At 35.6% G+C, this 27,429-nt stretch overlaps 1 protein-coding gene across 7 annotated transcripts; it reads left to right on the forward strand.

Moving 5' to 3' along the window:
- The first annotated feature begins 1,607 nt into the window (after positions 1-1,607).
- Positions 1,608-15,754, forward strand: LOC114273922 (E3 ubiquitin-protein ligase MBR1). Of its 7 annotated transcripts, XM_082879134.1 has the most exons (7): positions 1,642-1,849; positions 4,395-4,660; positions 5,031-5,094; positions 5,350-5,417; positions 14,241-14,304; positions 14,384-14,516; positions 15,432-15,754. In XM_082879134.1, exons 5-7 carry the CDS (start codon positions 14,272-14,274, stop codon positions 15,581-15,583), a joined length of 318 nt encoding a protein of 105 aa, XP_082735260.1. In that variant the 5' UTR covers positions 1,642-1,849; positions 4,395-4,660; positions 5,031-5,094; positions 5,350-5,417; positions 14,241-14,271; the 3' UTR covers positions 15,584-15,754. The 7 variants fall into 7 exon arrangements, with proteins under 7 accessions (XP_082735262.1, XP_082735261.1, XP_082735260.1 ...); XM_082879135.1 differs by lacking the exons at positions 4,395-4,660; positions 5,031-5,094 and having other exon boundaries at positions 1,614-1,849; XM_082879136.1 differs by lacking the exons at positions 4,395-4,660; positions 5,031-5,094; positions 5,350-5,417 and having other exon boundaries at positions 1,608-1,849.
- Positions 15,755-27,429: the final 11,675 nt, after the last annotated feature.

Genomic DNA, 27,429 nt, shown 5'->3' on the forward strand with positions numbered 1-27,429 from the left:
TATATGTAAAATCTGGACCGTTGATCTTCATCTTTTTTTTTTTTTTTTTGGTTACAGATCTTCATCTTTAGGCCTCGTTTGGGAACAGGCTAATTTAGTAATTTTTTGACTATTTGGCTAAAATATGAGCTAAAAAAAACTAGTATGTTTGGGATGACTTTTTGACTTTTTACGAAAAGATGTGCAAAAAGTAGAGAGAAAAGAGAATCTTTGACTTTTTGATATGGATTGTTGACTTTTTGACTAATTTAGTAACTTTTTGGTTTTTTGGCTAAACATGAGGGTTCCCAAACGAGGCCTTAGTATAACAAACAAAAGTAAAAAAAAAACCATAATCTCTCACAATCAAACACGTTGGTGCCGTTTCGTAACACTTACGTTTTCAGTTTTCTGTTTATATTTACAAAAATTTAAAAAACTCAAATAAAAACTTGTTTGGTAAAATTTTTGATTTATAAATCAATGATCTCAGTTTATAAATTTGGCCAAAAAATGAAAACACAAAAAATGTGTTTCCGTTTTGAGTTTTGAGTTTTTTTTTTTTTTTACTACCCAACACTAGCCACCCCCGCCACCATTTTCCACCACCGTCTTCGCCACCACCACCCACCTGCCTCCACCCGCCACCACCCACCACCCGCCACCCGCCACTACCATCCACCGCTCGCCACCACCACCTGCCACATACTTGCCACCACCACTCACCACCCACCTGCCACTACAATCCACCACTTGCCACCACCAGCCACTTACCACCCATCCGCCACTAACACCAACCACCTGCCACCCATCCGCCACCACCACCACCACCACCATCACCATCACCCACCACCCACCTGCCGCCACCACCACCACCACCACCATCACCCACCACCCACCTGCCGCCACCACCCACCACCCACCACCACCACCACCCACTCGCTACCACCTACCACCCGCCACCGTTACCCACCCACCCACCACCACTATCACCCACTGCCACCCGCCATTCGCCACCCACCTGCCACCACCACCACCCACTCGTTACCACCCACCACCCGCCACCGTCACCCACCCACCCACCATCACCACCCACCACCCACCCGCCATCACTACCCACCACCCACCCGCCATCTGCCACCCACCTGTCACCACCACTCACTACCCGCCACGTCACCCACCCACCCACCATCATCACCCACCCACCACCACTCGCCATCCGCCACCTACCTGCCACCACCACCCGCCACCACCACCACCCACTCGCTACCACCCACTACCCGCCACTGTCATCCACCCACCCACTACCACCACCCGCCACCTACCCGCCACCACCACCCACCCGCCACCACCTGCCACTACCACCCGGCACCCGTTACTACCACCACCGTCACCCACTCAGCACCACCCACCACCGTTACCCACCCACCCGCCACCACCCATCACCACCAGCTACCCACCACCCACCGTCACCACTTTCCACCACCGTCTTCCACCGCCACTTGCCACCACTTGCCATTTCTCACTCTTTTTTATATTTTTAAAATTTTTTAAACATTTTGTCAATTACCAAACGCGTTTGTAGTTTATGTTTCTCTAAAAATAAACTAAAAAAAATAAATAAAAATAAAAATAAACAAAAACCAGTCAGTCTCTCTCTCTCTCTTTCATCGCACCGATCGCGACTCTGCTTTCAACTTTGTTTTCTCATCGCACCGATCGACCTCTAGTTTGTCATCGCACCAATCGACCTCTGATTCCTTATCGCACCGATCGATCTCTGCTTTCTCATTGCAACTCTGTGCGTAGCTTCACTTCGAATCTCACTCTCTCGTGCTTCGCAAGATCGACTCTGCTCTGCAATTCACAGGTAAGACTCTGCTCTGCTCTTTAGATCTGTCTATCTGTTTCTCTCCACCGTCTCTTTTATTTTTATTTTTGTTTTTTTTAATTATTTTTTTTATGCAATCAGATGTGTAAGCAATAGATCTGTGTTAAATCTATTAAATTTGTATTAAATCTATGTTAAATCAAATGTTTTTATGCAATCAGATGTGTATGCAATCTGATTTTTTTTTTATTTGTTTATTTGTTAAATCTGTTAAATCTATGTTAATATGTGTTAAATCTGTTATTCAATTTGTGCGATATGTGTTTGAATCTGTTATTAATCATTAATTATTAATTATGTTGAATTTGTAATTATTAATTATATATGTTATTGAATTTGTAATTAGATATGTTATTCATTCTGTTATTCAATGTATTATTCAATTTGTTGAATCTGTAATTATTTAAATTATGTTGAATCTGTAATTATTAATTATGTTGAATTTGTAATTAGATCTGTTTATGCAATCAGATTTTTTTTTAATGTAAATTATGCAATCAGATAATGTAAATTTCGTAATGGAATTTGTAATGTAAATTATGCAATCAGATTTTTTTGAAATGTAAATTATGCTAGGCAGTCAAATCTGTTTAGCGTTTATGCAATCAGATTTTTTTTTTTTTTTTTTTTTTTTTTGTAGCAACAGATCTTTGAGATTGAGATTAAATCTGTTCTTGTGTGACTAAGATTCTATTTGTGTGACTAAGATTTGTTTCAATGGTGATTGGAATTAAATCTATTCATTTTTAAAGTAGTTGAAGAATGAGATTGATGATTTACTTTAATTGTATTGTTGAGTAATAGATTAATTTTGAATGATTTTAGGATTTTGAATAATTTTGAATGATTTTAGGATTTTAAATGATTTGTTTGTGTTAAGAATTGATTTTGAAGCATTTTAGAAAATTGATTTTCAATGATTTGTAAGTTTTAATGATTTAATTATTAATGTTGAAGCATTTTAGAAAATTAGAAGAAAATGACCCAAAATAAATATTTACAAAATGGGGGAAAAAATTCAAAAATTAATTTTTAAAGGGAAAAATTCAAACCGCAAACTGCCCGCAACCGCCGCACATCCGCAAACCCTATCCGCGCAAACCGCAAACCGCACTGCGGGCGGTTGTGGTTTGACTTTTTTCCAAACCACAGAGGTGCGGGCGGGTCAAAATCGAACCGCAAACCGCACAAAACCGTTCCTAGGCTGAACTTCACAAATAATCTTTTGGGGAGGTCAACGTATTGATTGTATGTTCAAAGATACTATACGCTCTATGAAACTAAATAAACTGGATCTCTTCGGCATATAAGAGCATCTCCAACGGTAGTAGGCATTTTACATATCTAAATATTACTATAAAGTATATATTTTATTTTGTCTATCGACTGTTTTATGTTTTTACTCCAACCATGCTCTTTATTTTAGCTATTTATCCAAATACTATTAATTTTATAGAATGCCACGTCAACAACAAAGATAGAGGGAAATGATCCTAATGATTGAATACATTTTGCCTAGCATTGAAGGCTAGCTACATGTAGCTAGTGAATATGAGTTGAGGCAAAATGCCTAATCACATGCCTAGTGCATTGGAATTGAAAAAAGTGAATCACACTAGGCATTTTAACTAACAAGTATTATATGCCTAGTGCATTGGAGATGCTCTAATAAGTTTCACATTTTTGAAATAATTACATTGAACTCTCATAAAGTTTAAATTTACATAATATTGAGCTCTTTTTCATTACTAATTCATTAGTCAAATAGATAAAAAATAGATTTTGTTATCTTTTATACATTGAAATATATATTTTACTTTATTTACTTTTATGTCTTCACACTATTTGTATTAATTTTGGCTTCTTAAATCTTTAGGTAAATTATAAATATACCTCCTGAAATTTATTTAAAATACAAAATTTCTCCTGTGATTTTAGAAATTATTAATTTTTTATTTAACAAAATTAACAAAAAAAAAATCTTAACTACCCTTTTACACAATAATAAAATTACTTTGAGATATATTTATAACATCATTAAAAACTATAAGACATTTGCAAATAAACCCATCTCAACTCCCCAGAATGTAACAACAACTATGTGGGGTTGGCTAGATCAATCCCCTTTCTTGATTCGGCTTTTTGAAAGGAAACATGTAATTTAAATGGGTTCATATGTTTGTCTTTGAATTTTATTTCCATATGTACTTGGGTTGATACTGGCTTTATAAAATTATATTGGTTTTGTTTCTCAGTTTTTATTTAGCTTTTGAGCTATATGCTTCAAAAGAAATCTTTTTTTTTTTCTTTTTTCTTTTTTTCTTTGGGTTCTGTGAATGCTTGCTTGGCCTACGTAAAATTCTAGATTTTTCTGTAATTGGCATCTCTTTTATGTTAATATATGAATTTGTACATTTTACAGTGTAGTTATTTGATACTTTTAAAGGTTAGTATCCTTGAATTGTTAGAGGCATCATTTTGTGGTTTTTTAAAAGGGCTTAGTGCAGTTGTTTGTTTTACTCAGGTTGTTTGTATCAAATTAGAATGGTTGAGGTAGAACAAGAGGCAAATAAAACCACTCTGCTAAAGGAAGCAAACCCGAAATCCAGCGATGAAAGGACAGAAAATAGGAAGAAGAAAAGGAAGAGATAGTTATTAAAGGAAGCTGCAACGGCTGACAACGCGGGGTTTGCTACTTAAGTCGGATTCCTCCACACATGGATCCTTTGAAGCTACGACAGATTCTCTCTTAGTATGGAGAAATTCAAAGAATTTACCTTACACCCGAAGGTTCACACAAGTACCTTTTTTTAAAAAAACCAAATGATGCAAACTTTGCAAGAGATCATCAAGCATTTAATTGTTCATGTGTCTTTGTTGTACAACTTTTATTTTAGATTTGAAGTCGTACAATATCATGTATCTATCTTGCTTGTACTTTAACAATTGAAGTACTCAACTCCTCACATTGGTTTGAGCAAGAATCATCTAGAGTTTTTTTTTCCTAAAGTTTCTTAGAGTGGTGTGTTGTATGGTTGAGATTTAATGACAAGTCATATCAATTTTTTAGTATTAAATCTCACCCATACAACACACCACTTTAAAAAACTTTAAGAAAAAAAAACTCTAGAGGATCCTTAGTGCATTGGTTTATGTACAGATCCTGTGGCTCAGGTGCATCGTGAACGAGCTGGTGGATTTCAAGGAGTAGAATTTTCGGAAGGGTATGTGATTAACTTTCTTAATGGCTTAATGCTATATGCCAAACAGATCCAGTTAATTTAGTTTCATAGAGCGTATAGTATCTTCGAACATACGATCAATACATTGACCTCCCCAAAAGATTATTTGTGAAGTGTTTTTCTCCAAAAGGAGAAATATTTTGACATTGTCTTTACTTTTTTTGTTCTAGTTTTATATCAATGTGGCACATAGTTATTACGAATGTACAATCATATAATAGCCTTTGGTGTGTACAGGTGGGTTGAATTTTCTAAAAGAAGTATCGCCAAGAGGGTTGCAAAGATGTTAACTGGTGAACAAATAGGTATATTGTAGATTATTTTTTCATCCGAGCTTTATTAGCTTATTTTTTTCCTGGATTTTATACTTATGATGAATTTCTAGCTATTTTATTAAGTGAAACAGGCAAGTGGGCTATGCTTAGGGTCTAAAATTGATTCTGTGTTGGCTCCTGTTTTTTGGTGCCTTGTGTCCTTTATTTTGTGAGCTTGATAACATTTTTTGGGTTAAACATGCGAAGTGATTGTAGGCTTGTAGCAAGTACATTATGCGTTATGGAATGAAGTTTTTTTTTTTTTTTTTTTTTTTTTTTTGGGTTTCAAATTTTTTTATTGTTATTTTTTTCATGTTTAGGTGGGAGGAAGAGGTCAGCGTTCTGTTATGATCTTTGGAATATCAAGTACTCAGAGTAAATTCAAATGGGATGATCTTACTGAGGAGATTGGTATGGAGGTTTTTAACCATTTGCCGCCTGTTGGGATTTGGCTAACTCCAGAGCCAATTCCTTACGTAAGCGCTCGTTCTCAGCCATCATATCTTCTAGACGCTGTTCGTTTCATTTTGCTTGATCCATGATCGTCTGCACAGTCTCCTGCACAGAAGTTGAGAGTGAGGTTTGAGCTACTGGGTCAAAGTTCAGGGCCCGTCGTGCAGTGATATTCTCCTGTCCAAGCATGTTTCTTGGAGTAATGTCATCTCTTGGTGTAATATCGTTAGCAACTATCGAAGGATCATCTCTCACGCCTGCCATGGACGTACTTGAGTATTCCTACAAACGGCACCAACTGTGATAAAATGGTTTGGAAATACTCTTGGATCCAGTTAGATGCTCTTGATCCTCTGATTGCTACCTGAAAAAGGGATGAACACTACGATCGGGGGTGCCAGAATTAATATTCTGACGAACAAGTCAGTATCCTCTCTACTTTACTTCTATCTCAAGTTATCTTGTGTATTCTCACATACCTCTCTTTGACTGACGCTTCTCCTTTTTATATTGTTCTTCAAGGGCCTACCTTCTCATCATCAGCTTTCGCCATCATATCTGGGACCCCCAGGTACGTCAGAAGCTTTTCGGCATACTCAGCCTGCGGGCTGGATTCTACTTGGCCTTGCTCTTGTTCAAATGGGTTTGGCCATGCCGAGTTAGCCTCACCAGCATTCTCGGCGTCCTATTTGAACCTCTTCTGAGCGCACATTTATTCGGCCCCGACAAATGTATATACCAAATAATTATGCAGTCAAAGTATAGAATTACTTTCAATATTTATAAATAAAAAAAAATAAAAAAAAAATACTTGTCAAAAAAGAAAAACTTATCAACACCTTTTTTATTATCTCAAATTCAAATTAATAAAATAAATCATAGTGATTTTAAGATAGATTTTATAAACTAAATTTATTTTAGTGTAAATATATTAATTTGTTTGATTGCAATCATTGTATTTTTTTTTTTTTAATTCAGAACATTTTAAATGTCATAGAAAAGTTTAACCATGACAAAACCATTATGAGATGAGAATATTTGTTAGAAAATATTTTCAAATAAATCAAAACATAATGTAGTATCTTATAAAATGACTTACTAAATAAAATTTTGTAAATTATTTTACATGATCCAATATAAAATAATTTGTTAAAAATTATTTTATTAACATATTATGTGGTCAAATATCACAAAATGCAAAAACTATTTTTAATGAAAATAATTTACAACAAATAATATGAGTCTAAATGTTATGATGTCTACAATATCAATTTAGTAATTTTTTTTTTTCTTTTTAATGTGATATTATTGTAAATATGGCTACAAACGAGTCGAGCTGAATTTTAGTATGTTTGGGTTGTTTATTAAGGGTGTGTTTGGTAACGTTTACGTTTTCAGTTTATATTTACAAAAATTTTATAAATTGGTTTTTGTTTATTTTTTGTTTATTTTTAGAAAAACATAAACTACAATCGCGTTTGGTAATTGACAAAATGTTTAAAAAAATTTAAAAATATAAAAAAGAGTGAGAAATGGCAAGTGGTGGTAAGTGGCGGCGGAAGACGGTGGTGGAAAGTGGTGACGGTGGGTGGTGGCGGGTGGGTGGTGGTGGTGGTGGTGGTGGGTGGGTGGGTGGTAGTGAGTGGGAGGTGGTGGTGGCGGGTGGCGGTGGCAAGTGGGTGGCGGATGGCTGGTGGTGGTGGGTGGCGGGTAGGTGGCGGATGGTGGGTGGTGAGTGGCCGATGGCGGGTGGTGGTGGGTGGCGGGTGGTGGTGGTGGGTGGATGGGTGACGGTGGTGGGTGGTAGCAAGTGGGTGGTAGTGGTGGTGGTGGTGGTGGTGGTGGTGGTGGTGGTGGCAGCGGGTGGGTGGCGGATGGCGGGTGGTAGTGGGTGGGTGGGTGGGTAACGGTGGCGGGTGATGGGTGGTGGCGGGTGGTGGGTGGTGGCGGTGGTGGTGGCGGTGGCAGCGGGTGGTGGTAGCAAATGGGTGGCGGATGGCGGGTGGTGGCGGGTAGGTGGCTGGTAGTGGTGGTGGTGGTGGTGGTGGTGGTGGGTGGGTGGGTGACGGTGGCGGGTGGTAGGTGGTAACAAGTGGGTGGTGGTGGTGGTGGTGGTGGCAGGTGGGTGGCGGGTGGTGGTGGTGGTGGTGGTGGTGGTGGTGGTGGGGGGTGGGTGGGTGACGGTGGCGGGTGGTAAGTGGTAGCGAGTGGGTGGTGGTGGTGATGGTGGTGAGTGGTGGGTGGTGGTGGCAGATGGGTGGTGGGTAATGGTGGTGGTGGTGGTGGTGGTGGGTGCGGGTGGGTGGGTGGCAGGTGGCTGGTAGTGGCAGGTAGTGAATGGTGGTGGCAGGTGGGTGGTGAGTGGTGGTGGCAAGTAAGTGTAGGTGGTGGTGGCGGGCAGTGAATGGTAGTGGCAGGTGGTGGGTAGATGACAGGTGGGTGGTGGTGGCGGCGGCGGCGGCGGCGGCGAGGGGTGGGTAGTGGTGGCGAGTGGGTGTTAGGTGGGTGGTGGCTGGTGGGTGGTGGTAGCGGGTGGTGGCTGGTGGTAGCAGGTGGGTGGTGAGTGGTGGTGGCAGGTGGTGGTGGAGGGTGGGTGGTGGTGGCGAAAGACGGTGGTGGAAAATGGTGGTGGGTGGTGGCTAATGTTGGGTGATAAAAAAAAAAAAACTGTAAACTCAAAATGGAAACACATTTTTTGTGTTTTCATTTTTTGGCTAAATTTATAAACTGAGACCACTGATTTATAAATCAAAAATTTTACCAAACAAGTTTTTATTTGAGTTTTTTAAATTTTTGTAAATATAAACAGAAAACTGAAAACGTAAGTGTTACCAAACGGCACCTAAGCTTTTAAAAAGTTCAAACTCAAATTCGAGCTCAATAAAAATTTAAAGAATCAAGCTCGAGCCAAGTTGGCTTATACTTCACTCGAACTCAAGCATGTTCACGAGTTTTAACAAGACAAAAATATATATATATATATATATATAAATTCATACTTGCATATGAGACTAAAATGACAACTGAAACTTTGATTATGCAATTATATATACAATATATATAATACTAAAAAAAATTAATATTTTACCAAAATAATAATATCTACCACCACTATTATATAAATGTATTATCTATAGTTAGTTATTATTTACGTTTACATTTTTTAAATATATAAATAACATATTTATCTTTATTTTTTTTATATATTTTCACATTATGTAATATATAAATAATAAATATTAAAAGAGCCAGCTAACAAGTCGAGATTTAATATGGTTGGCTTGTTTATTAAAATTTTAATGAGTTCGAGCTTGAACGCGAACCTAAAAAAATAAATAAATAATTTAACAAATTGAGTTCAAATGAGCTCTTATCGAGTCGAGTTCAAGCATGTTTCACGAACGCCTCTATTCATTTGCCGTTCTAATTTTAAAACTAATAAAACTAACAAAATTGATGATGAAAGTCATTGATATTTTCTTTTTTACTGAAATGTCTTTGAAAAAAATAGACTTTTTTTATAAAAAAAAATTATATATACATCATTCACTGACCTTATTCAAGTACTCCTATAAGTAGACTGTTAAATTCCCTCGCCCTTCCTCATTTTTTTTTTTTTTTTTATATAACAGCCTTACATTTGCTTTATCATATTTTTGTAAAACTATTTTAAAATTATAATTTTCTTTTACATATTAAAATTAATAAACATAAACATATAGGGTGGAATTATTTCAAAACATATAAAAAAATAATGCATTTATAGATGAAATAAGAAAAATCGTTAGAGGAATAAAAAAAAAATAAAAATAAAAAACAGAGATCATAAAAAAAATGCCAAAGGAAGAGGAAAATTTTTTTTAAATAGAAAGCCATCTTTTCAAGTACAAGGACACTTGACAAAATTCTAAGCACTACAACAAAATTGACCTTTTACAACACCACATCAATGGTATATAATAAATGCACGTTAAAATTTCTCACTTTTACGACTTGTTTTATATGCACGTTGTAAATACTTTTCCAACCACGGCGTGTCTACTGCGTAGGCCGTGAATGGCAATAATGACGATTTTTTTACGGCTTGCAATATACACCGTAAATAATAAAACTTTCTACGATGTGCATATGGCGTGCCGTTCATATATCAATTATACAGGACGCACATACGCCAACCGCGAAAAGTGAATACCTTTCACAGCGTACACAACGTCCGCCGTTAAAAGTATTACATTTTTGATAATGCACACATCACCTGTTTTTAAAAATACTGTCTTTTATAACGCACAATGCATGTCGTGAATTGTATGATTAAAATAAAAAAAAAAAAAGGCCAAAAAGAAATTTGAGGCGCCAATCACCAAAAAAAAAAAAAAAAAAAAAATATATGAAAACAAATAAATAACTATTTTGCCTTCCTCTGTTCAGAATGGAACATGTTTCAATCATCTTTTCTCTGCGGTTGTGTATCCGAAATCAAAGGTATCTATCATCGTCTCATGCTTCTCTTCTATGTATCTGAAATCCCTAATTCATTCTCACTCCCAGCCGAGTCCTACCCTAGTCTCTTTCGCTCCTCTCTCTCTTTCAGCGGCCGCAACACCGTGTCCAGTACCCCATACAGCTACGTGGTGGTGCCGCCCTGTTTCAACCACAACAATAGAGTCTCTCACCCCTGGCATCCTCTCCAAACTTCTCCAAAATCTCAGCAACACTATCGCTGAAGGGTATTGAGAAGAAAGTGGGTGTGAAATGAGAGATTGAGGGTTTGGAGAGTCTTCGATCTTCAAAGCCATTGGTTAGCCCCCAATCACATTGTGGGTCGAATACAAAACCTAATTTGGGGGTTTTTGAGAAGGTCTCTGTAAAAAAAAAAAAAAAAAAAAAAAAAGAGAGAGAATTTTATGGATGGGTTTGATGAGTTTAAGATCGTAGAGAGATGGGTTAGAGAGAGAATGTGCTCCTTCATTGCAGAAGTAGCAATTTTTGAGAGTCACAGCAACAATGGCCGCAATGGCTGCTCTTCCAAGCTCCTTCACTTCTATTTCTCTCTCTCAAATTCCTTCTTAGGCCAACGCTTCTCGTCCCTCTCCCTGGTATTTGCTCTGCTCTCTCAAATTTTGTTTCTCTTTAGCTTTTAAACCCATATTCTCATGGAACTTGAATTACCCATATTAATTTAATTTCAATTTTTTTTGTGATTTTCATTCAAATTATGATTTTTTGTTGATAATATCATATGAGTTTATCACAATTTGGAGTAATTGTTCTTTACCTGGTCATATATCAATTATTAACCCTCAAGTACTTTGGCTTCAGTGTTTAATTTGAGCTCTTGTTCATAATTTTTGAATAGGTATGATGAGTAGATAGTTGGTTAATCAACCTTGTTTTTTTTCCTTTTTACTTCTCAAATCCATATGTTTTTTTTTCTTCTTCTTGATTTGAGCAATAATACCCAGAATCTATTGTTCAAATTGATTGTCGATGAAGACAACGTGCTCGAAATTCTCAACTGGGTATCTCTGTTTTTGGCTTGCCTTTTGTTGTATGTTTTGGGTTTTTCTTTTTTGCTTTTTGATCGGTAGGGTTTAAATTTGCTGGATATATATATACATACATATATATATATGAAATGGGTTTGTTTTGTTTCATTGTGTTTGTCTTTGATTTTGATATAAATGGGAAAGGTAGCTCTTGGAAGAACCCAGTTCTGAACTTGGTTGAAAATTTGAAACTGTTTTGGATTTTTTATATAAATTTGAAAGGGTATTTTACAGGAAAAATCTAATTTGGGATTTGATTGAAATGAAAAACTAGTTGAATAAAGGAATGGTTGCTCTTGCCTTTGATTCTCATTCCTTTCTTTGGCAGTGACTTTTAAGTGGGAAAGGTAATTTTTTGCTAAAGTTGTTTAATTTTTCATCACAAGTATTGACAAGACAGGAATATTTAAATGGATTTGTTTTAATTCACTATCTTTGCCACAGGGTTTGTTATTTATTTTGCTAGAATTTTATCGCTAATGGTGTTTGTGTTGCATGGTTTAGATGGGGTTTGTTTGTTTTACTGTTCTCATCTTAAATTTTGAATTCTTTGAAGGTTGATTAAGATGCCAATGTTTATGGTTAAACTCATTACAATTTTAATCTGGGATGTCTCAATTTTTGTTAAATATGCATCAAAATGAAGAATATTTGGTTGAGGTATGAGTTGTATGTCAGAGATATTAGACCGGAAAACAATGGTTCTTCCACTATTATTTTGTTGGTAATGTTGTTTTCGTAATATTGTTCTTTGAGTAAATCATTCTTTGTTTAGTAATATCATTTTCTTTGTGTAGTCCTTCACTAATGTCAATAATCGGGATGGTACATGATTTATACCCACTTTATGTCTTGTCCCTTTTCTTCTTCTTATGGTTTCCAATTTGCTTGAAAGCAACTGTTTTTGTTTTTAGTTTGGAATTTTGATTCCTATATATATATTGTGAGTGTGTGGGGCTCAGGATTGGGTGGGGGGGCTCTCCATGTCTAGTGTTGATTCATTAGGAAATTTTTTGGATATGATTTTTTTTTCCCCTGGAATCTTATTTAATGGTATGATGAGTTTCTGGACTCAATCATTTACTTAGAAATGTTTCTCAAAATCATATTTCCTTTATTTTGATGAGTTAAAAAAAGGATGTTTTTCTCTTTTTTCGGTTCTTCTCAAGATATGGAAATTTGTTTTTTGAACCACATGCAAATTAAAGGCTGGTAACCATGGACAAAGGCAAATTATATAAGGATGACATGACCTTATTATGCAAGAGGAAAAGTTTGTTATTTACTTTTGATGTTTCATAAATAGTTGGTGAGAGAATCTATTTAGCCTTGTTATGTAAAATAGTTGTGGATGCCCATGACAGAATTGGATCTGAGGTGTGTAATTTTTAACCATTAATTTGCTTAAATGCTCTAGTTAATCCAGTTGATTTATGTGGTTGAAGGCTAAGAAGATCCTAGCTTTCATGGGTCCCATTTTAGAGATTTTTAAGTTTGGAACTTATAGCAAGATCACTAATAATTCATACTTTATCATCTTGTTATTGAATTGCCCCTTGTGATCAGACTAGAGGGTTGATTCAACAACTAATGGCTATCTTAGAAGGACATTATCGTGGGATTCTGGGTTAGCTTGGGGTAAGTGCAATCATGGCCTTGCCTTTCTAATGTAGAACACTGCAGGGAAGAGGAGAGAATAAGAAGAAAATGGCCATAATCCTAACACAACAGCCACAACCTTAAAACAAACAATATTATTAATCCATACTGCATAATACAATGTATGATGCTTGGGGCTTGGAAGCAGGGATACTGACTGGAGGGTTGCTTGCTTTTGAAATGTTTGGTTAATTTGAATAGAGTTCAAGGCAGCAGGGTTATAGGTCTATTTTGAATGGAGTTACTTGTCTGGCTGCTGTGCTGGTATTTGTTGATGTTGCACTGGTTTCTGGTATTTGCTGAGATTAACCCATTGGTTCCTCAATCATATGTCTGGTTAATTTGTCTTGCTGTTGTGCTGGTATTTTTAGGATGATTGGAGGGTTGCTTGTTGTTTTGACATGTTTGCTTAATTTGAATGGAGTTCTAGGCAGCAGGGTTATAGATCTATTTTGAATGGAGTTATTTGTCTGGCTGTTGTAGTGGCTGTTGTAGTGGTATTTGCTAACCCATTGGTTCCTCAATCATATCTATCTTGCTGATGTTACACTGGTATGTGTTGATATTTTGTGTGATGCTGATGTTGTTGGCTCTTGCTTAGCAGTGGCTGCAACCTGAGGACTGGTGATAGGTTCTGGTTTTCCTGCCCTGTTGCTCAGCTGGTTTTTCTTTGCCTTTGCTCTGTTTGCTCTTTTTGTTGGTCTCTCACCAACTAGGAGGTTGGAGCTTGAAATAGCTCCAAGCTCCTCTTTATTGATGTAATTCATCGTAGTTTGTATGTGTTTCGTCAATAAAGTCTTCTTTTTGCCGATCAAAAAGAAAAATAAAAAATAAAAAAAAATGCCAAAACCTAATGCTTTTACATTATTACATAGACTAAAATTCCTAATACAAAATAGGAAACTACTCCCTAAAAATAAGAAACTAAATATTGATAAGATATTAAATTAAGCTATAATTAAAAATAAAATAAGTAAATTTTTGGATTCTTGGACAAGGATGTAGGTACATGTACAGGAATGAATTCTTGGATCGTCCTTTGATATGGGCAACAGTTACTATGTATTTACCCCAAGTTATGATCAGCTAGTGACTTGAATTCATTTTTATCTTTGCATAATTTCATGATGATGGATCCCTCGTCATTGTATTCCAGTTCCAGGAATTTTTCTAATCAATATGGAAACATGAGGCTAGACGTCGACGACATGAGTTATGAGGTGGTTAAATTTAACTGTAAAAAAAGTCATTTTTGCAGTCTTCCCCAGCTGTTACTAATGTGAAATTGGCTTTGGACAGGAACTTCTTGCTCTAGGGGAAAGGATAGGAAATGTCAACACTGGCTTGTCTGAAGATGTGATTTCGAAGTGTTTGAGAGAAACAAAGATCTATTCAAATCGAAGCCATGAAGAAGGAACCTTGCATCTGTCTTGTAAGTTATTACCGTATCTTGCCTCTTTGATGTGACCCAAAAACGGTATAAGGTTTCATCTGTGATTGATACCCGAAAAATGAAGAACATGTCTATGATTATCATAAGATGGAAAAGGGTGTCTAAAGAAACTTGCATTTTAGGCATCCTCTTTATAATGTTAGATTTGACAAGAATTTTGCTATATCAGCTCTTGAAATGACCCCCTTTTAATGTAGCTTTGCGTATTTGCTTCTTAAAATTGCATCAGGATTGTAAAAATGCAGTAGTTGTTGATATGAGAAGTCGATGGAACTATTTTGATTAGACAAATAAAGTTTCAAATTACTGAATTAAGATATTTCTTGGATATTTTTAGATGGAAAAATTCATATAGTAAACATTATTTATTTTAGGATATTTGTTGTTGTAAACATGTGTTATTTAGTTTGTGCTTAATAGTAAACATTTGGACCTTACCAAATTCCACGGAAGGTCATTAGCACAAGGACATGACCCATTTGAACCTGGTTGATCATAACCTGAATAAATGTAATGCCAGACATTTTGGAAAATCCTTTCATGGGATGTTGCTAAAATATTAGGCATGCACGCATATTACTAATAATCACAAATTTTTAGTTTTTTCTTCGTTTTCATTGAAGTAGATTAATTCCACTCTTCCTCTTTTTAAATTTGATTTTTCTCTTGAGCTTCTTATGGCCTGGATTTAGTAGCAAACTATTGAGATATTGAATTTTTGCTAATTTTTCATTATGACATTGCTTTTATGGGGCCATTGAATTATCTTACTAATTTTGGAAATGTTTTGTTGATGTTTTAAAATTTCTTGATCGTCTCTTAATATCTCAAGAAATATTTTTGTTCCTGAGTTGTTGGTTTTTGTACTTATGTGAAGTTTCCTTTGTCATGCAGACAAAAAATGCAACAGGTTAATTGCTCCAGTTATTGCCGCGGGTTTAGGTGTCTTAACACATAAATTGGGCACCCTTGTCCTTCTGATAGGAGCAAGTGGATTTGCTACAACTGCAGCTACTATAGGAACTGTTGTTGATGGTTTTAGATGATCTCTTAATAGTTGTCGATATGTTTATAAAGTTAGATACGCATAGTTTTGGATGGTTTAAACTTTTTGTACAGTTTAGAATTTAAGGATATAGTTTTCGAATGTTTGGAATGTATAGACAATTGTTGAATGTTTATAATATATAGATATAGTTTCTTTTTGATGTTTCAAACAATATTTTGGTGGCTGATTGATGTTTTGTGATACTTGTTTGTAATATTTGTTAGATTGTACAAAATTGGTCAAATAGAACCTGCTGAATTAAAAAAAAATAAAAAAATAAAAATAAATAAAATAAAATAAATCATATTCTATGGGAGGCACGATAAGTCATTGTATTACATATTTTACGGCGCGCAATTAGCGTCGTTATTTGCCTCACTAATTAATGGCGTGCAAAAGTAGTTATAGAAAAAATAATGATGACGCACAAAATTTACCGTTAAATAGTTTTTAATGGCATATTCTAACACGTAGAAAAAGTAATTACGACGCACAAAATTTGCCGTTAAATAGTTTTTAACGATGTACAAAACATGTCGTTGAAAGTAAATGACTTTCCATGACTAGTTATAATATGAAGTGCACTGCACGTCGTAGAAAGGTTTTTACAGTGTGTATTATGTGCCGTAAAAACTTTTTTTTGTTGTAGTGACTAGATTTCCAAAAAGGTTTAAAATATATGTATTGTTTTATTCAAGAGTTTTGGATTGTAACAAATGAAATCCTGGTGACACCACTGTTCTAGTAGTCTTTCGTATTAAATTTATATGGTCTCGTGTGGACTTTAATGTTAGGTGTACATGATAGCTCGTATAAAATTAAAAAATTGAGATGACATTAATAATGACATATCAAATGACCCCCACTTATTAAAAGTCCTAGCTACGCCATTGCATTTGTTGTTAGTTATGTTCATATATACATATATATTTATGTATATATATATATCAAGTTGGTTGTTTTTAGGTTTGTATATTCTAACTTGTCAAAGCAATTGACAATGAGATTTGTATATTCCCAATTTGTTTGATTATGCAGTGAAGGTGTTTGTTGTTATGCTTGTGAGAAGCGATTAGTAAAAATTTTATGATCATATTTGTAGAAAAATTTTATAAACACAAAGAAAATTTGTCAAAACACAACACACACACACACACACACACACAAAATGTGAGCAAGTCAAAACTATTTGTGAGCAAACCAGAAAATTTTCAAATTAGATAAATTTGTTTGTATTTTAAAATTTCTCTGAATTAAAATTTCTTTGAAAAAATATTGAAAGACCCCAACCACTATAAAAATATTACATATCTTTTATCTTAAAAAATTTTAATACAAGAGACCTAAAAAAAATTGTCCTTTTCTAAAATCCGCTTAGTTGTAATTCTCCCTAGTTTTTATTAAGAAAATGAAGTTTAAATCTCAAGAGAGACAAGATAACATTAATAAATCTCCAAACAAACATAGCTTACACTCAACTTGCTTCATCACTAGACCAGGGCTAGCCTTGAGTTTCCGAAGGCCTAAGGCGAAATAATTTTTTGAGGCCTTTTTAGATATTTATAAAAATAAAATAAAATCACTATGTTTGGTTTAGAGTTTTTAAAAATAATTATCTGAGTTTGCAATTCATATATTTTTATATTTTTTTGTATTTGCTAACTTTAAAAAAAAAAACACAAATATTATAGTTTTTAAACGTATCTAAATTAGATGTATCTACAAAATAAATAAATAAAAATTGTGTAAAATATTTTTTAAAAAAATACTAAAAAACACATAATTAGGCCACAAAGAGAAAAAAAATAGGCCACACAAAATTAGGTTAGCAACTAATACATATACATATATTTTATATTTTATTTTTTTAATTGGACCAACAACTAACACTTATAAATATTTTTTTAATTGAGTCTTTTACCAATTGGGTCAAATAGATTTTTTGAGACCCCTTTAAAATGACCTAAATTAATTAAATAGAATTAGGCCATTTTAAGTTTTTAATATAGTGCAAGACTAACAAATTTAGGACCTTTTTTTTGGGCTAATTTTGGGGGCCCTAGGCACAGGCCTCATCAGCCTTAGCCCAGGGCCGCCCTGCACTAGACCAATAAATAAAGAAAAGAGAAACCCAATTGAAAATATTTTATGTCCTTTAAGCTATAAAATTTTAATACGAGAGATTTTAAAAAATATTCCTCTATAGAAAAATGATTCACAAACCAAAAAAAAAAAAAAAAAAAAAAATTCATACAAAAAAAACAATAAAATTTAAAAAAAACTGTACCTTTCTTGGCCACATAATTAAAGAAAAATATTTTACAACTAAAAAAAGTTATACAAAAATGAAAATGACAATTTAAAATTTTCATTTTAAATGAATAGACTTACCTACCGTCTCATTATTGTGACATATTTGATCTTAAATTTTGAATCTTATTCCAAATAAGCACAATTAAAAATATCATTAGATTTTTTAAAGGTAAAATTGTCAATTTAATAAAATATAAATTAATTTGACAAAAATAAATGTCAAAAAAATATTTTTAATTTTTTAAATATTATTTTTATCCACCAATGATAAAATTAATAAAAATTACATGATTAATTTTTTAAAATTAATTTTCCATGATCATCATCCAAACACATAATAAAAATTAATTTGATAAAAAAAATAAATAAATATCTAAAAGATTTATCTATTTTACATAATTTTATTTTTAGTGGGTATAAATAATTTTTAAAAATTCAAAAATATTTATTTGACATTTATTTTTGTCAAATTTAGTTTATATTTTATCAAATTGATAATTTTACCCTTAAAAAATCTAATAATATCTTTAATTGTCCTTATTTAAAACAAGATTCAAAATTCAGAGTCAAATGTATCACAATTGAAAAGTCAGGGACCAAAGTGACACAAGTCCCAAACTATAGAGACTAACTGCCCATAAATTATTGGTAAAAAATCACCATCCAAACTTACTAATTTGTCTGACAACTACCCTGAGTTGGGAGAATTACTGTTAACAGTTGGCTAAAGAAAAAATCATTTACAAACATGGAAGGATGCAATTTTCATAATTTTTCACTTGCACCCTACATTTCACCACAGATTCATTGCATTTCCCATATTTTAGTAATTTTTTTCTCTATCTCAGGTTCACTTTTATTTCTCATATTTTTATAATTTTTTTTCCCTGCGTTACTGTGATTTACTAATTTTATAATTTTATGCGCATAAAATTTAATAGATAAATAAATTTAAAAAAAAAAATCAGAAAACATTGTAGTGAAAAATGGGAACCACAATATGAATTTTCCATTATGGAGCAACAATCTTTAAACTTTACAGTATATACAGTCACCTTCTTCTTCCGATCTAACCTCAGAATATCAAATTTCTCAAACTACTACATCTAATAGGTAGAGAGAGAAAAGAGAGATCAACTCATTTTTCATTTAAGTGGGGGGGTTCAATTGGGACCCCAACAGCTTAAATACATGACTTTCCTGAGAGACTCCTCTGCCTGCTTTGCCTTCTCTTCTCTTATTTTACTAGAAACCACGGCGGACGACGAGGGAAACAGTTTCTTGGCCTGAGAGTAAGCCCTCACGTTGTTCTTGGCGTGGTGGTGTATGGATCTCATGGCATAGTTCCATCTGCAGAACCCTTGATCTTTGAGTGCCTCCACAGCCCCAACGCTTGCTGCCACAATCCAAGCTCTGCTTGCCGAACTCATCTTTTTTCTTCTTCTTTCTTTAAATTGCTAATGATCTTTGAGTGACTGATATGAGAGGTTTTTGAGAAATTTCGGATTTGTTGATGGAATTTGCAATCTGAGTGGGTCTATATATATAAAGAGGTGAACACTGAATGCGAAATGAAACAAGAGGCGGTAGGTACTAGTAGCTGTTTTATTGGTGGTTTGGGGACAGGTAAGCAAATGGGTTTGAGTGAGACTGTGGGTGAAAGATTTTTTGGAACCTTTTGGATTAGAATGACTGTTTTACGCATTCTACTTTTCCAAGTGGTATTGGACTTGGGAGTGAAAAGATTGGTTGGATGAATTGGGATCCTCCCCCTGATGTCCCTCCTTCATTCCCTTCTTGTAGGGGCTTTCGGGTCCACTTTGAGGCCTAATTTTGATAATCCGAATCGTTCATATTTTTAGATTTATTCAGTATATCATACCTGTAAAAAATCAAGTTGATCGAATATCATAAAGTATGTGTTCGAAAAACTGTTTATTAAAAAATAGTTTGTAGTCCTAATTTTCTGAACGCATACTTTCTGATATCCGATCAACTTGATTTTTTACAGGTATAATATAATGAATAAATCTAAAAATATGAACGGTTCGGATTATCAAAACTAGGCCTCAAAGTGGACCCGAAGGCCCCTGCAAGGAGAGAATGAAGGAGGGGCTCAAGGAGGGGATCTGGACTCTGGTTGGATATGTTACCTTCGTATAATTTACTTCGTATGTCGATTTTATATGGTGGTTCTATTTGGACCCGAAAAGATTGGGTGGATATCTTAATTTAATGAATTTTTTTTACTATTATTATGTTCTTATTTAATGTGATTAAAAAAATACTTGATATTAAAAAAAATGTAAATCATAGTGTTTTGGCGATCCTATATCATAATCAATCTCAATCTTTTTCTTTATGTTTTCACTTTCTTCATTTTGTATTTTCATACTCAACATATTTTTCTTGAATCCAATATTCTTTGCATTTTATTTCATATTAAAGTCAACAATAGACAATAAAAAAAACGTTTTCAAACTTGTTTTTTTTATTTTTTTATTTTATAGGTGAGGTACATTTCTCTTCCTCTTCTACTTTTTCGATAGTGGGGTTTACAAAATTTTTGACATTGAATAATCACACATTTCATTTTTGAAAAATTTAGTCAAAATTCCTCTATTTGACCATTTTAGTGAAAATGACAGTCTAATTTATTTTACTTCATAAACCCTCTAAAGAAAAGACGCATAATTGAGTAAGGACAAAATAAATATTATTTTATTTTTTTAAACAATATTATCAGAGTAATATGTAACTGTGAGATAGAGTAACATCTTACTATCAAATAAAATAACATGTTACTGTTTACATCAATTTCGACGGTAATATTTCTTTTTTTAAAAAAAATTCATAGTCAACATGAATCTTATTTGATGTATCTTGATGAAAAGATTCTAAAAATATTTATTTTATTAAAAATTAACATCAAGATCAAAAGTTATATTATTTTAAAATTTAATATTTTGGTAATAATAATATGTGTTAGACTTTTTAAAAAAAAAAAATTATTTATTTGTCCTTATACATTAAAATTTTATTATGAAAAAATTTTGATCAAATCCTTTTCATTTTTCGACACTGAGTATCCGGATGGACGTTCAAAAAGTATCCGAATATATTTTATTTATTTATTTAGAACTAAGTATCCGAAACTATTTATTATTTTCGACATTGATTATCTGGATGGACGTTCAAAACTAAGTATCCACATATATTTTATTTATTTAGAAATGAGTATCCAACACTATTTATTATTTTCGGAAGTGATGCCTCGTTTGGGAACAGGCTAATTTAGTAACTTTTTGGCTATTTGGCTAAAAAGGTAGGTAAAAAAAACTTGTATGTTTGGGATGACTTTTTGACTAATTACGAAAAGATGTGCAAAAAGTAGAGAGAAGAGAGAATCTTTGACTTTTTTGTATGGGTTGTTGACTTTTTAACTAATTTAGTAACTTTTTTGCTAATTGACTAAAATAGCCTCTTACCAAACGAGGCCTGAGTATCTCATATATTTCATGGGTTCGGCATTGAGTATCTAGACGAAGATGTTGGGACCAATTTATGATCTTCGGAACTGAGTAAAAGTAAAAAGAAAGAAGGATCTATGGGATACCATAGAATATCAACGAGCTCCGGCGAGGGTGGGTTTCAACAGGTAGGCTTTGACGAGTGGGCTTCAACAAGGTGGCTCTGATGATGGCTGAAAGGTTGCTCTGTTTTGGGATATATTAAAGTATCCCTCTAGGGTTCTTAAGAATATAATAGGTATTATTTGGTGCGTTCAAAATAATACAATAAATTTTAAATTTTATAATAGGGTGTGTGAAGTATTAGGTTATCCAACTAATCTTTTAGGGTGCAAAAATATAGCCATCCAATTTTATGTCAATTTAGTTTAAAAGAGAATTAATCATTTTAAATTTTAGGGTTGGTTTAGAAAGTGGGTTGACTTTTTGACTTTTTGATTTTTTTTTACTATTTTAGCCTGGGCTAAAAATTTGGTTTGAGAATGACTTTTTAACTTTTTAATTTTTTTGACTTTTTTTTTTTTTGAGAAGAGTGTAATGATTATGAGTTGGATGTGATGTTTTACTTGTTGTGGCTAAGATAACTTATTTTGCTTTTGTGGCTCTTTTAGCCACAAACCATCTTGCCAAACGAACCCTAAGTAGGTGTAAATTCTCAATTATTTTGAAAAAAAATGAATGCACTATTTTTCTTATTAATTTAAATTTAATATCTATTCGAGAGTTTATCAATTTAACTAGATTAATATAATGCGAAAATTTTGAAGATAAATTGATACAAATAGAAGTATAAAACATAAAGGGTAAATTATAAATACACTCATTAAGCTTTACTTAAAATATGGATTGCTCCTTATGGTTTAGAAAATTACAAATCTCCCTGGTCATAATTTTTTATTTAATATAATTAACTGAAAAAATGAATTCTGAAATGTTTTGTTATACAATGATAAAATTACCTGAATTATTAATTAAAATGAATTTTTAATATTATTAAAATTTGTTAAGTGACTTAATGGTTTATTAATAAATGAGTCATTTATTATGAAATGAGAAGCTTCAAGGGACGATACATAATTTTCAGAATCATAGGGAGCAAATCGTATCTTAAGCAAATCTCAAGGACTATATTTGTAATTTATCCAAAACTAAATTAATACGAGAAAAATTATAGGATCATGACTATAATTTATTTATTTTTGATAAATTACATTTTTCCCTCTCAAATTTTTACTCGTATATTTCACTCAAATTTTACTATGATTTATTATATATCAATTTTTACTTAAATTTCAAGTTATTAGCTAACGGGAGGATGACATTAAAATATGATTTAAAGTCTAGAGCTTTAATTGTTAAAATTAAAAAATGAATGATCAAAAGTAAAATTTGGATAAGCTCAAAAAAAAAAAAAAAAAAAAAAAAAGAAAAACAAGTAAAATTTGAATGAAAGTTGAATTGTAAAATGTGCAATTTATTTATTTAGTTTATCAGAAATGATTTAGATTTTTAAATAATGAGGTCTAAATCCACCATTAGTGAGGTGGAAAATAAAAAAAATAAAATAAAAAAAAAGGCACAACACATACTGTGGCAGTGGGTGGAACCGACTGTCACATCATTAGTGGTAGCTGTAATTAGTGATCTCAAGCATTATTATTAATTTATTAATTTTAGATAGTAAGGTGATGAAGTGAAAAGTGGGTAGAGTTTTAGGCAACAATTGTAATTGTGATGCTCGTGCACCCAGAGTCTTCTTGTGTGGTGTAATTGTGTCGACTCAGGAAAGTATTTCAATTTTTCCTTCGGGGTGGAATAACGTCGGTGTTGAAAAAATAGTTTTGTGCTAATTTTAATATGAAATTAAAGTAGGTTTTAACTATCGGTTGAGGTGGAATTAAATGGGTTTAAATTCTTTGTAATAAGATATTTATATTACAAAAAGAATGACAAAAAATTATTAAGATTGAAATGAGAAATTGTTTCATAAAATTGACCAGGTATTAGCAATTGTGTATAACTACCAATCTCACATTGATTGTTGTGAGGGTAATTTGTATGGAAAATTGGGCCGAGCTGGGTAAATGGGCCATTTTGGACCGCAATACGAAGGGCTGAGTAAAAAAGCCATGTAAGTCGCTCCGGTCGTATGGATATTTGGAAGTTAGTCCAGTCCTAAAGCCGTGAATCTAGTCCGGTCTGACAGAAGATCGAAGTTAGATCGGTCTAACGTTACTGCGAAGTTAGACCGATCTTGGAGTTACACCGGTCATGGCTTGTTAGTTCGGTCTAACCACGCCATGTGTTGTGCATGAGAAGCCGACGTAAGAGCAGAGCTAGTTCGGCTTATTCTGCGGTTGTGCATAGTCATGTTTACTTCGGTCGTATTGGAGTTCGGCCGTGATAAAACCATCTCACTTGGTTTAAGCAGTGAGGGGGTGTTGAAGGATAAGCATTATCTTTCAGGAGTATGAATCCTAGCGGGACTCTGCATGGAGGAGTAGAAGTCCTACTAGGATTGTGCCACACGAAACCTATAAAAGCTCACAAGTATCACCTTTGGAGAGGTAACACACAACTTTGCTTTCTGTATACACAGAGCTTCTGTCTATTTGTCAAGTTTACAGACTTAGGCATCGAAGAGGTTTCCGGCACACACCCGCCGGCTAGCTCACGTTTGTGTTTTCAGGTGATAAAGCGACGTCGTACAGAGGAGCGCAGACTTGATCAACAGAATTATACGAGAAAGTTTATTTCTTTCCCGTACTATTAGCACCGTTTGTGGGAAAAACAGACAGAACAAAACCTCTTGATCAAGCTTTACCTCTTAAGAAACAATGGCGCACGATGAAGAATTACAACAGTCCGCCATCGACGGGCAAACACCAGATGGGGGGGGTCAGGCGTGAAGGATTACCTTCTATCCCTCCCATGGCGGACTTGGAGTCCCAACGACATAACCCTAGGAGAGATACTAGGGGAAGACGGACTCACAGCCCTCGTCACTCTCGTTCACAAAGTCCTGACAGACAAAGGCGGAGGATTGATCCTTAAGTTCTGGAGGACTGCGTGAAGGAGCAAGACGAATTGATAAGGAAGATGGCAGCGGACATGGAGGCCTTGAAGCGCCAGATACAGAACAAAGAAGTAACGACAGAAGAGGGGCGCAAAAATAAGACGCCCCCTCGCCACTTAGAAAATCGTAGTAGGAATACCACACCCTCGCAAGGAGAGAGTAGAAACCTCAGGATAGGCGATACTCAATCCAGGTCTTCCAGAACTCGTTACTCCAGGTCCGAGAGGACGAGATCTGAAAGATCATACACTGAAAGAAGTACGTATTGGCCCTCACATACGCACCAAACCAGATCTAGACAGACGGAGTTACCCAGATCATCCGACTTACGAACCGTGCTTGAAGAAAAAGCACGATGCAAGGAGGATGCCAGGGCACGGGATCCACACAGAGTTTCTGCCTTACAGCGGTTGGCTCGTCGGACGCATGGAAGCGTCGAGGTTGGAATGCCAATACCGCGCCCTGCCTACGAACCAACGGACAAAGCATTAGCAAGGCTGCAGACTTCGCCGTTTGTTCCGGCGATTGAAAACGCGCCCCTACCATCAGGCTTCCTTCAGCCCAAATTCACTACATATGAGGGGAAGACGGACCCCTACTCACACTTGAGCCACTTTCGCCAGGTCATGGCTGTATACAGGCGAAACGAGGCCTTAATGTGTATACTCTTCCCATCTAGCCTTGGCGACCTAGGCTTGACTTGGTTCGAGAAACTTCCAGAGGGCAGCATAGCCTGTTGGGCGTAATTGGCAGAGGCGTTCGTAACAAGGTTCCGAACAAACACTAAAACCCCGGTGGAGATCGACCAGCTACTCTCCATCGACATGGGCGATAAAGAGACCCTAAGATCCTACAATAGTCGCTACTGGGAGACATTCAATCAGATTGGGGACTGCCCTACCAATCTCGCCATTGCACAGTATAAAAGAGGCCTTCCAGTCGGGAACAGACTAAGGGACTCGATCACCATGACGCCACCCCTCACCGTGGAAGCCTTGATGGAAAGAGTGCATCAGCACATCAGGGTAGAAGAGGATGGCGCACGTGCCAAAGCAAAATCTGGGGCGACCACAGTACAAGAAAGGAAGACCTCAGCGAAGGTTAATACGGTAGATCGACCGAATAGAAACGGACATGGCAGACGAGATAACGGAGAAGACCCGGATAAAAGATGGTTGAGAATCCGCACTGCCATAACCACGGTGTTCAAGAAACCGATATATCGGATTCTGAGCGAAATAAGAGATGAGCCTTTCGTCAAGTGGCCAGCTAAACTGGGAGAAGCACAAAAAGACTACGACGAAAGATCGCGGTGCACCTTCCATAAAGAAAAGGGACACCGCACTGAGAATTGCACGCCATTGAGACAGCACCTGAAGGAGTTGGTGGCAGCAGGACACTTGGATAAGTACATTGAAGGAGGAACGCAACCAGGCCCCCAAGACCATAATAACCCCAATAGGATGCCAATCGACGCCCCGCCTCAAGGCATTATCAATGTGATACATGGAGTCTTTGAACCTGAGCGTGTATGCGAGCTCAGAGGATCAATCAAAAAGGCTGAACACTTAAGAGAGGTGCTAAGTGCCCAACCTGCCACCAAAAAGGGGAAGATAGAGGCAACAAACGTTATGTCTTTTTCTGATAAAGACTTAGAATGGATATATTGCCCTCACAATGATGCCCTGGTCGTCACTCTCCGAGTCAAGGATTTTGACGTCAAGCGGATTCTGATTGACCAGGGTAGTTCATGTGAAATCATGTACTACGAAACATTTAAACAACTGAAGTTACAAGACAAAGACTTGGCGCCTGCTGTATCACCCCTAATTGGATTCAACTCCATGCCAGAATGGCCCGTCGGCAAAATAATTCTTCCAGTTAGAGCAGGAAGCGTGACGAAACAAGTGGAGTTCTGGGTATTGAAGGTCCCCTCCACTTACAACATCATCCTGGGCAGAACATGGCTACATGCCATGCGATCGGTGGCGTCATCCTACCACCAAGTAATGCGGTTCCCCAACGACACTGGTGTAATTGAAGAAGTCTATGGAGATCAAATCATGTCGAAGCAATGCTTTGTCACGGTAAATGGCAGCCGCGTTGCCAAAGGATATGTTCATTCGGTGGAAGAACTTGAGAGTAATGAGCTATTCGCAGATGTCGGCAAAGCGGCGGATCAAAAAGCAGTGGAGGACTTGGTAGAGGTAAAAATAGATGAAAAGAACCCGGATAAGTTCTTTTTGCTCGGTTCGTCGCTGTCCAGCACTGAGAGATTAGAGGTCTTGGAATTCTTAACCTCTAACATCGAAGTGTTCGCCTGGACACCCTACGACATGCCAAGCATTGATCCAAACTTCATCTGTCACCAACTCAATGTCCACCCATCTGCCAGATCAGTCATTCAGCGCACTCGCAGATCGGCACTTCACCATGCCGAAATAGTGGCAGAAGAAGTAGGTAACCTGCTGGAGGCAGGAGCAATTAGAGAGGTGCACTACCCAAAATAGATCTCCAACACGGTCGTAGTACCAAAGAAGAATGGCAAATGGCGTGTCTGCGTCGACTACAAAACAGTCAACAAGGCGTGCCCAAAAGACAGCTTTCCTCTTCCACGGATAGATCAACTGGTAGACCTAACAGCGGGGCACAACCGACTTAGCTTTCTAGATGCATACAGAGGCTACCACCAAATCGCCATGCATGAACCAGACCAGGAGGTCACATCCTTTACAACTCCAAGAGGACTATACTGTTACAAGGTCATGCCCTTTGGCCTGAAGAACGCAGGGGCAACATTCCAACGAATGGTCACCAAGATGTTTGAACTATTGTTAGGAAGAACGATGGAGGCTTACATCGACGACATGGTGGTCAAAAGCAAGGATGAGAATGACCATCTCAAGGACTTAGGAGAGATGTTTG

The sequence above is a fragment of the Camellia sinensis genome, chromosome 7 (genome assembly GCF_055761805.1).
Source record: "Camellia sinensis isolate YWXY chromosome 7, ASM5576180v1, whole genome shotgun sequence".
NCBI lineage: Eukaryota > Viridiplantae > Streptophyta > Magnoliopsida > Ericales > Theaceae > Camellia > Camellia sinensis.

What these genes read in the sequence shown, in the direction of transcription:
- LOC114273922 (XM_082879130.1), top strand. Translation starts at nt 10,784, where the DNA reads ATGGATGGGTTTGATGAGTTTAAGATCGTAGAGAGATGGGTTAGAGAG. An exon ending in GCTTCTCGTCCCTCTCCCTG is followed by an intron (nt 10,976 to 14,383) that starts GTATTTGCTCTG and finishes GGCTTTGGACAG; the next exon opens with GAACTTCTTGCTCTAGGGGA. An exon ending in AGGAACCTTGCATCTGTCTT is followed by an intron (nt 14,517 to 15,431) that starts GTAAGTTATTAC and finishes TTTGTCATGCAG; the next exon opens with ACAAAAAATGCAACAGGTTA.